The 11,427-nt window shown below is 40.8% G+C and overlaps 1 protein-coding gene across 2 annotated transcripts in view; it reads left to right on the plus strand.

The window, feature by feature from the left end:
• LOC150040656 (uncharacterized) overlaps window positions 1–11,029 on the plus strand; it is a 38,176-nt gene extending 27,147 nt beyond the window's left edge. For both annotated transcript variants that reach the window (XM_090326080.1, XM_090326081.1), the window contains 2 exons: window positions 8,068–8,165; window positions 8,502–11,029. In XM_090326080.1, coding sequence (XP_090182206.1) covers window positions 8,667–9,959 — 1,293 coding nt within the window. In that variant the 5' untranslated portion in view covers window positions 8,068–8,165; window positions 8,502–8,666 and the 3' untranslated portion in view covers window positions 9,960–11,029. The remainder of the gene's footprint in view (window positions 1–8,067; window positions 8,166–8,501) is intronic.
• Window positions 11,030–11,427: the final 398 nt, after the last annotated feature.

Consider the following 11,427-nt stretch of genomic DNA (forward strand, 5'->3'; position numbering starts at 1 on the left):
TTGGAATTGAGACTGTTGTTGTAGGTTCGCTAGGTGGTCAGTAGGTGGCGGTTTTTACTTGGTTTGGGGCTGGTGGTTCTGGGCACCTGTGTATAGGTGTTGTTCTCAGCCAAATTTGTTCCGTTTCTGACTGGGTCAGAATTTGCAGCTTTTACAGGTGTGTCAGCCCGTTCCCAAAGTCTGTGTGCCACTGCACAGCTAGATCTCAGCTAGCCCAACCAGTGGCCCAACCATGGGCCTGCAGTTCGGGGGCATTGGCCGTGGGGTGGAGTTGAGGTCTTGGCTAGCCCAGCGGCTAATTTGTCGGCCCTGTTCCCGGGGTGGAGCCCTGAGTTTTGGGAGCTCTTGTGAGATTTCAGCTAGACCAGTGGCTAGTTTGAGTCCCTATTCCCAGGGGCAAGGACCAGCTGAGGGCCTGGGGTTTGGGAGCTTCTGGGAGGCAGCTAGTTTGTGGGCCTTTTCTCAGGGGAGGGCCCCAGTAAAGGATGTGGGCTCTGAGGGCAGAGTCTCCTCTTTGTGGCTCTCTGAGGGGGAGCTCGGCCCCTGCTGGTCTGCCCTTCAGTTCCCTGCTGTGTTTCAGGGAAGTACTGGGCCAATTTGGCTGAGACTCCATGGGGGGACCCCTGGTGCTAGCTTGCCAGAGGCTCCCAGCCAAGGGTGCCCCACTTTGTTTTGGTTCAGTCAGATGTTCACACGCAGACACACACACACACACACACACACACACACACACACACACACACACACACACACACCCGCTGTTGGAAGGCAGGGTCTTAGCACCCCTCAGTCTCCAGTTTTAGTGGCCTGGGAGAGGAGGCTGTTGGGCAGGTGGGAACAGGGACACGCCCACCCCCTTTGGTGGGGTGCTGGGTCTTAGTGCCCGCCTGCCTGTCAGTATCCAGTCAATAGCCTGGGGGAGGGGGCTGTTGGGGGAAGGGGCAGGATTCTGAATTCCTTGACCCCCATGTACTTGCCAGTCTTTCTTGGGTGGAGTGGGAGGGGTTTGGGTTAAGTTCTATAAGTCACCACCAGCTCTGCTTTCCTGATGGTTTTGGGAGAACCTGCTGGACTACTTACTATTCAGGGGGGTCTGGCTGTGAGCTGCTCCACAGTGTTGAAGGGTCGTTCGCCTCCCCTCTGGTCTCCACCGCTGTCTGTGCTGTCCATGTCCAGTCTGTGTGGCGTTCCTGTGTCTGGATTCCGCTGCTTGCTGGAGTTTGGGGCTTTTCGGGCCCCAGTGCCCTCTACCACTGCTTTTGCAGCTTGGAGCAGCGGCAGGGGGTTGGGGAGGGGGTCCTCGCGTTTTGGAGAGCATTGGATATAAGCTTTATCCCTGTTTCTTTTCTTGTTTGTATACTTCTCCATTGATTCTTGAATTTGTAGTTGTTGATTTCTTAAGATAATTGGCTCATGGAATTCCCTGATTCTCTCTTTTTGTGGGAGAGAGCTAGACTAGGACCATATTGTTTCGGCGCCATCTTGCTTCTTCGTAAGCTCCATTCTTAAGACATACTCATACCATTTGCTACTTACTCAAACTTTCTGGGATTTGTCTTCTTCCCTTTTTCCACTTCAGAACCAATATTTTGAGGCAATCCTTATGTTTCAGATCCTTTCTTACTCAGAGGAAACCATTTTTTTGTTTCAATTCTTTTCCCAAGGTTTTCTTTGTTAACTTTTCCCTTTCTTTTACATTTACCATAGCACTCATTTGCATTTAGCATCTCTCAACCTCTAGGTTTTTCAGCTCTGGGTGGAGAATTCACCATACCTATCCAGAAGCAACAGGAGAGCTGCAAAAACTACTTATGTTCAGTCTCCTTTCTTCATTCCTCCTTACATGAAATCATACTATTTATTTCTTTGTAAAAGAGCTGAACTTTTGCCTGAGCTTTTCCCTCCTGTGACTTAAGGTGTCTCCAAAAGTTAAAGTTGGTTCCATATGTCTTTTACCCATATAGTCATGGGATTTTGAACTTAGCACAGAAAGAATGTCTCATGACCAAGGTCTTAGTTCTAGTAGAATCAAAGCAATCTCTTGTGCGGAAGCAACTGCAGGGAGGTGGAGTGAGGCAGGACAGGATGGATAGCTGCAGCTTCTTTCAGTAGCTCTAATGAAATGTCATACCTCCTGCTGGCTTGTCTGCAAATTTCTACACAGACAGGCTAAAGAAGTTTAACATAAGGCCTGACTTAAAATGTGTCAGCTTGTGACACACTGAAAACTTTACAAGAAGGAATAGGAGACACACTAGGCCTCCTTGGCACAGGTCGAAACTTTCTCAATAAGGACCAAGAAACACAATAAATCAGAGAAAAGCTGGATAACTGGGACTGCACTAAACTGCAGAGCTTCAGTATGGCAAAGGACATAGCTAGCAAACTTACTAGAAATCCCACAGAGTGGGAGAAGATTGTCACTAACCATACAACGGACAAAGGCCTCATATCTAAAATATATCATGAGCTCAAAAAATTGAATCACTCCAAAACTAATCTCCAAAGAAACAACCATCCTATTAAAACATGGGCCAAAGACTTAAAGAGAGGCTTCTCTGAAGAAGAAACAAAAATGGCCTATAGACACATGAAGAAATGCTCAACATCTCTGGTCATAAAAGAAATGCAAATCAAAACAACTCTAAGATTCCACCTCACACCAGTTAGAACGGCCAGGATCAAGAAAACTAATAACAACAGATGCTGGAGGGGATGTGACCAGGAGGGATCACTACTACACTCTTGGTAGGAATGCAAACTCGTTCAACCACTATGGAAAGCAGTATGGCAGTTCCTCAAAAGACTAAACACAGAGCTCCCCTATGACCCAGCAATTCCACTACTTGGCATTTACCCAACTGTCCAGAAACAAGGGCATACTAAATCCACTAGAATAATGATGTTCACTGCAGCACTATTTACCATAGCAAAGATATGGAACCAACCCAGATGTCCCTCAGTTGATGAGTGGATCAACAAGATGTGGTATTTATACACAATGGAGTTCTATGGTGCTGTCAGAAAGAATTACATCGCCCCATTTGTAAGGAAATGGAAAGACTTAGAAAAAAATCATATTAAGTGAAGTAAGCCAGACTCAAAGGAACATAGGTCCAATAGTCTCCCTCATTTGTCATAATCAGTGGAAACCTTGGGCTCTCCTAGCAGAGATTTACAATAGAAAAAAATCTAGAGACATTAGGCCAAATAGTATGACACTAAATGTAAGGACCTCCAGGATAAGGAAACAAAAGCCATATAATTAGTGATTGTTGTCCTTAATGTATTATGTTATCGCTCATCTCTTTTGCCATCCCTTGGTTATCTCATATTTTAATAATTTTTCACCTTGTTATCTTATATATTTTATATGTGCTTAATTGGTTATTTGAAATTGGATAGGGAAGGGGGGAAATCAAGATAAGCGGGGAAGGAGGGTGGGACGGAAATGGGGACCATGTCATGAGGAAGGGTATCAATGTTTGTGAAGTTATGCACCTTCTATCTGGTGAATATAATGTAACCCTTCTATTAAAAAATTTTCAGCTTGTATTTTCAATTTATTTACAAATTTATGGTATACAATTATACTAATAAGTCAACAAAAATCAGAGATTATGATCAAGAACTCCTATTAAAATATTCTTTCTAGATACAATGCATTTGTATCTAGAAATGGAATTGATATTTAGATGACACTCTATTTTGACTAATATAAGAGCTAATATAAATTTCATAAGTTTGAACATAGGAAAATCAGTATGCCTTTCAATATCTCAATGTTAATTCAAAATAATTTATGTAAAACTTGTAATAGACAACAAAACTATATAATTTTGTAAATTTTGTGATTTTTATACTAATGACAAAGCCCGATTTGATTTTTATGTATTCTCAAGGACTAGATTGTGTTTTCACATATGATATTTGACTATTTTAATTTGGATTTAAATTTTGCTTAAAATTTTAATTCTCAAATAATTATGCTTTTTAACACATTACCCCACTGGTTTTTAAGAAAGTATAATGCCTATACCCCAAAATAATTTACCAGGGTGACAACTTTTAGTAACCAGATTTCTTTTAATTGAGGCTAGGATTTTCTAGGCAGGCATAGAAGATTTGAACCTGTAACCATTTCACACAAATGCAGTTTCAACTCTCGCACACTTTCTTATTACCAATGTTTCTCATGCCTCTTTAATTTATCCTGCCTCATTTTCCAAAAATGACTCTGGTCCCTTCATCTTAAGGGGAGTTGATAGGCAAAGATCCATCTTCGGTAGTTTCAAGCTAACTCAGGGGCATTGACTCTATACTTAGCCAGGGACCCTAAAAGCTTGGCCAGGATTAGATGTCATTAGGGACAATATTTTACTTCAAACTGGAAATTATATATAACATTTAACTTTTATCAACTGCAGAGACTCTCTGAGTGGGGAACTTGATCTTTTGTGACCCTAACAATATCTAAGTTACCTGTGTAGGCCTATATACAGATCAATAGGGACACAGTCTCAGGTCCACAAATTTCTTTCCTGAATTTATGTGACTGGTGTCAGCCCAAAATTTGCTCAATTAGGGCTTTGAGCAGATACAGGAGGATTAGAATTTTATTTATTTTTCGTATCTTTTTTCTTTTTTATTGTAATTAATAGAAAGGTTACATTATATTCGCCAGATAGAAGGTGCATTACTTCACAAGCATTGATACCCCTTCTCATGTTTTTGTTTCCATTTCCCTCCCCCCATCTCTCCGCTCATCTTGTTTTTCCCCTTCCCTTTCCTATTTCAAATAAAGAAATAAACATATATACAATATACCAGATAACAAGGCATGATTCTGTAACCAAATGAAAATAATCAAGGGACAGCAAAAGGGATGAGAAATAACATAGTACATTAAGAACAACAATCACATGTTATAAAGGACTTGTTTCCATATCCTGTAGGTCCTTTCTTCTAGCCTCATCCTATATGGCCTTATATATCTAGGTTTTGCCCTATTGTAATCCTCTGCTAGGAGAGTCCAAAGTTTATACTAATTATTACAAATGAGGGAAACCATTGAGACTATGTTGCTTTGAGTCTGGCTTGGGATTAGGATTTTATACTATCCATTCATTCCGACTACCTTAAGATTTTACTCCCCACTATCACAAATGACTGGCAAGTTCCTGCCCAGTTAGAGAGTAGACATGGGCATTAGAAAGCATGTTTACAAACTATTCTATGACCTCCAGGCTCTGATTCATTTTGAATGGCCAAGCACAAGTGACTCTAGGATCTGACACCATCTCTGCCATCCAAGCAGTGGCTTACTGCATCTGGATGCTCTATTGCTGTTTCAGTGTCAGTCAAAAAGGAAAAGAGACAGGATGAAGATGGTCCACTCAATCCATCCAGCTAGGTTTAGATGAATAGCCTTTGTGCCAGCTTATCCTCTTCCACCATGCGTGGACTCCCCCTAGGGCCTGTCCCACCATGGGAACCCAGAGCTGCACCTTTGCCAGTTCACCTCTCACCACCAAAGATGGGTGCACAGGCCTATCCTAACCTTTCCCTGTCCTTTCTCTTGATACTTCATTACCTAAACAGTTTTAGACAGACAGGCAAAATTTCTGACACTGATAAACTTTTATATTTAAATTTCTAATACTTATTTCCAATACTCAAATTTAGCTGAGAGAAATAAATACCAAATTCCCTGATGCTTTTTTGCTAAACCGGATAACTTGATTACAATGTAAACAGCAACATTTGAAGTGCCAAAACCTAATTATTTTTCTTGTAGTTTAGACATAAATTTACCCATTAACTTTTTTGTGTTTCAAGTATAAACAAACCCACTGTTTTACACAGCATGCTGACAGTTTAATCTTGAACATATTTGCTCACACACATTCATACAGAGATCTTGAAGCATGCAAAATTAATATCAGACATATATTTTCCAGAATTGTTAGTGTCAAGAGATTTTTTGACAAACTACTCTTCCAGATGACAGCCAAGTTTCTGTTTGTTTTTGCTCCAGTCCTGGGCTTGAGCTCAGGGCCTGAGCACTGTCCTTGGATTTTCTCAAGACTAGAGCTCTACCACTTGAGCCTCAGCAACACTTCGGGCTTTTTTTTCTATGTATGTGATGCCAAGGAATTGAACCTGAGTCTTCATGCATGCTAGGCAAGCACTCTACCACAAGGACAAACTCCTGGCCCCGACAGCCAAGTTTTAAAACAAAACTTATTAACAAAGCACCTTAGCTGGGACTCATTTTTCCAGACCTTGTTTCTGATATCAGACACATTACCATAACAATTTCTGCAGAGGAAAGCTGGGTGGGAGTCCTCTAGAGCTGAGTTTAGCCCACCCAGAGCATGATTCTAGTTTTTTTCCCAATTTTGACTAGACCATTTTAATACCAATTTACACTGGGGCCAAATTTAAGCCTGGGGCAACCCAGGACTTACGTCTGAGTCCTACCCCAAGCCATCTCCTGATTGTCCCTTCAGCCAGGTTGTTAGGAAAAAAAGAAAATTAGACTAGACCTGCAGATGCCTTGCATGACCTCTGCCCACTTCAATTGCAGCTGTGCAGGCGGGGCCATGCCAGGCCTGGGTCACAGAAATGTACAAATAAATAATAACGAAGACACAGAAAACAAGGATCCATATTTAGGGCTGGTACCAATTTCAAAAACAAAACAGGACAAGACAAGATACCTCAGGAAAACAGCGAAAATAAGACAGAGAAACAGAGACCTTTAAATAACCTCCAAATTTTGATGCCATGCCTGGAGACAAGCCAACTGTCAGAGTGATAGAAAGATCATAGGGCCCTGAAATGTCTCAGGGGGCTTCTCCCCTGTGGAGATTTCCATTCTTTGGCAGTGGCCCAGCAGCACAAGTAGCTTCAAGAAACCCAGATTTCTGACCCATAATTATAAAAATATGCAACAGACAAAACAGACAGACAAACCCTTCTCCAAACGGAGGAGGCAAATGGTGACCAAGGCCTCCCTTGACCTCCCTAGTCTCATAGAGTAATACTGTGTCCAGTTTCTCTCCGTTTAGACCTACAAATGGTGTGCCTATACAAGTACAAATGGTCTGCTCAGACCTACAAAGGGTGCACCTATACAAAGACAAAGACACAGGGGGCTGGGAGTTTGGACTAATGGTAGAGTGCTTGCCTAGCATTCACAAAGACCCAGGTTCAACTCCCCAGTACCACATACATAGAAAAAGCCAGAAGTGGTGCTGTGGCTCAAGTGGTAGAGCTCTGGCCTTGAGAAAGCCCAATGACAGTTCTCAGGCTCTGAGGTTTTTTTGCCCAGGACAGGCAAAGAAAAAAGACAAAGACACAGACAAAGACAAGGACAAACTGATCGGTCAAAACCTTTACCTCCGGAGGTTTGGCAAAGAGCACTCAATAAGACTTCTTTGTCCCGATGTTAGAGCATGATTAAGGACTCTATCCTGGACAAACCCCCAGAAATAAGTTATGGCTCCAAGAATGATCCCACCAACGTGGAGTTACGGTTTTAAGAAGTTTATTAAGCTATGCAGAAGCTGGCTGGCAGATTCGGGAGCTAATACTGTGACCGCATTTCCCTTTTTCATTTAAAACTGCCTCTGTACACTTTGAACCATACCTCCACATCCATTTTCTTTCTTGTGAATTGGGAATAAGGCTCTCTCAGCCTTGGCAGGCCAGCCTTCTTCCAACTTCAGATCTCAGCCTTCTTACTAGCACTATTCCCTTCCATATGAAGAGAATATTTCAAGGGTCTTATTTTGAATCTCATGTTTATTTTAGTGGTGTTGTTCCCAATTTTTAACTGTTTACTCACCACCACCAATGTGTTGTATATTCAACATCTGTAGGCATTGTAAGTTCCTGATTTATACATACACTCCCCAAAGTATTTGAGAACTTACTCTTTCTGCAGTGGTGGTGAAGAACACAGACATTGGTTACACCATGTCTTCCATACTTGCAGACTATGGTAACAATGGTTTGGGGACAAATGTAGTTGAGGTGTTCTCTTCTCTTCCTTCTTACCAGCCCATTGGCCAAAGGAAACATTCAACTGAACTTGGAAGATTCTACAGCTGTAGGATAAACCACAGTCAGAGAAAGAAGAACTCTTAGAAGAATAAAGGGTGAGTGTGTCTCCATCTGTCTGGAAATGTCTCTTTCTCTGCCTTCCCTTTGTAGTCATTATGCCCAGAAGCAGAGGCACCTGAGCTTCAGGAAAATGTGCTTTTCCTTTTTTATCTTTCTCTAGCACTCATTGTTCTTGTCACCTTCAAAGAAAACAGATTGAATGTGGGCTTTGAATTTTAAAACCTTTTCCAACTAACCTTTAATGCTTTCTGTTCTTGGACCTATATGTTGGGAGGAACATCTTTACATTTTGGGGTGCACGATCACACAGAAAGTGCAATTACAACATTGTACAACTTTACATGTACTGAGAACCTCTTTTTTTCCCAAAGAAAACACCTTGGAAACTATTCAAGCATCAGCCTGAGCTGAGCCCTGCCCTTGATGACATCTGGCTTTCTGCATTTGAGACTCTGCCTGATTGTACCATTGAAACAGTGTTAGTTTCCTAGTTGTCCTAGCTGCTGTGTGAGTATACTTACTTTCTGACCAGAAAAATGGCAAATGCTCCTCGACCCAGTTCATTCTTTCTGTCTACTCAACCCCCTGTTAATATACAACAGATAATAGTCACTGAGGGAGAAAACACTCACGTTCTCACACACGACTCAGTAGGTTTTCACAATGTGGCCCTAGATTTCACTGGGGAGAAGTGGACTTTATTGAGTACAGAACAGACAGACATGGATAAGGTTGTGATGTCAAATCAGTATGAGAACTTGTCTAATGTAGTACTTTACTTCAGCCAACCCATCATGATTATCAAGAGTGAAGAAGTGCAGGACAGAATGGACATAGAAAGTCCTTCAGGTTTTTCTTCAAATATCACAACTCCCTTTACATTCCACCAAGCACAACCTACTCAAAATAGTTTGCAACTAGAAATACTGAAAATCAAGGAGGAGCCAATAGATGAACACAGTCCTCCTCAGTGTAACAGCACTGGTGAAGCTCTGTGCACAGAAGCTACCATTGCTCAGAGTAGGAAAATGGGTGAAATCAAGGAGGAGTCAATAGATGAACACAATCCTCCTCAGTGTAACAGCATTGGTGAAGCTCTGTGCACAGAAGCTACCACTGCTCAGAGTAGGAAAATGGGTGAAATCAAGGAGGAGCCAATAGATGAACACAGTCCTCCTCAGTGTAACAGCATTGGTGAAGCCCTGTGCACAGAAGCTACCATTGCTCAGAGTAGGAAAATGGATAATGGAGAGCAAAGCCATTCACATGACCACTGTAAGTTTGATCCTGGAGAGTCCTCCCATGGTAGACCACATAATGGAGTTTCTAATGGGCAAGAGTGCAGTGCAGACACAAATCCTTCTGGTGTGAGCTCTTTTGTAGCTGGGCAGAAGAGAAACCAGGTATCAGTGAAACATTATATATGCAAGGACTGTGGGAAACTCTTTAGTTTCATCACCCAACTCCCAAATACTAACCCATTACCTCTTACATTCAGTCACTGTAATAGTAATAGTACATTGACGGGTCCCACAGATTTGCAGTTACATCTCAGAAAACACACTGGTAACCAACAACATAAGTGTGATACTTGTGGAAAATGCTTCAGCTCAAAGTATAGCCTTAAGAGACATTTTACAATTCATTCAGGGGAGAAACCTTATGAATGTCCTGAGTGTAAGAAAACCTTTAGAATTCTCTATCTTCTGCAACAACACAAAGTAATTCATTCTGAACGAAAACGATATGAGTGTAATGAATGTGGCAAAACTTTTCATTGGCGTAGTAATCTTAAAAGACATATGCTAACACATCCCACAGGAAAATAGAATTCCTTCAGTGTGTATGCTAAAACATTCAAAACTTGTGTTCTTTAACACTAAGACTGAAAAAATAATTTACCCAACATGTAAACATATTTAGTCATCTGTCCCATTTTACGAGATAGCTGAAAAGACACATGGAGAGAATCACTTTTAAGGTATGTTAATTTGGATATGGTCTTCTTGAACACAAATCCTCACACTGGATAGAGACCCTCATATGTGCCCTTGCTGTTACAGATCCTTCAGGGAGCACTGACTTCTTAGAATACATGTAAAATTTTATCCTGAAGAAAAGCCCTTTACATGTGACCAGTGTGCGAAAGGCTTTTGGTATGTGTTCCCTGACTTGTCACAACAAATAATCCTTCAGATGGAAAAAGTGTCTAAGTACGTGTGAGAGTGTTCAGGGATCTTGTACCTCACAGGAAAACAAAGTCTTTAGTAAGAATGTACATTTTTCTTGAGAATTCATTGTAATCTTTGGGAACAGTTTCACAGGAAAGTGATTGTGCTCATCACATAACATTGTACATGGGGAAAATGTAAAAATTGAACTTTTAAATATTCTCACCCTGTATCCCTGTGTGGGTTTGTGTTTCTTGTATTTTTATTGTAGATAAAACTAGGGTACATAAGTTCAATTTTTAAAATTTGTTATGTTATTGAAATGTGCTGGTGGCTGTCTCTTGGAACTCTTGAGACTGAGACGGCTGATATCTGGAGAATTGTGGTTTGAGGCCAGCCTGGGCAGAAATGTTTACCAGATTTCATCTGTAAATTAAACACTAAAAAGCCAAACTGGATGCATGGTTTAAATGGAGGTGGGTCAACCATGAACCCAGATAAGAGTTTATGTTTAATCTGTCAAATAAATATATAAGATTTTTAAATTGGGTAGTGTTTGAATTTAATATATGTGTGGGTTAAAAACTTTAAAAAAAAAGCATAATGTTTTCCAGACATACCACTTCTGGTTATATTTTAAGAGAGTTTACTTGGGAATATATAGGCTGACTGGAAAAGGGTAGAAGGATATAGAAAAGCAGTGTGAAGGGTCATAATGAGTGTATAAGATATGTATGTAGTGAAATTCCTGTATAGTTCATTTTGTGTTTATTTTAATAAATTTTAAAACTTGTTGAAATACATTTTCTGATGTGTTAATATAATTTGGAAAGTGACTATCACAATTATGAATTTTACAGGGGCAAAGCAAGGATATTATAACAATCTGAGCACGTGCTATGTGTGTTGTAGTTGACATTTATGCTGATATATTAATCAGAATAGCACTGGGAATATTGTTGTCACATGCTGAATGAAGGATACAATATAGGCTTCTTCAGGTACTGCACTATCTACAGCATTCCCATTAGCTTTATTTGTTCTACAAATCTGTATTAAATAGAAAAAAATTCACTAATACTCTGCCGTCCAAAATGGATAAAGAGAATGAAGTGTTGTTTTCATT

Source organism: Megascapheus bottae, chromosome X (genome assembly GCF_031878675.1).
Source record: "Megascapheus bottae isolate mThoBot1 chromosome X, mThoBot2.hap1, whole genome shotgun sequence".
Classification (NCBI taxonomy): Eukaryota; Metazoa; Chordata; class Mammalia; order Rodentia; family Geomyidae; genus Megascapheus; species Megascapheus bottae.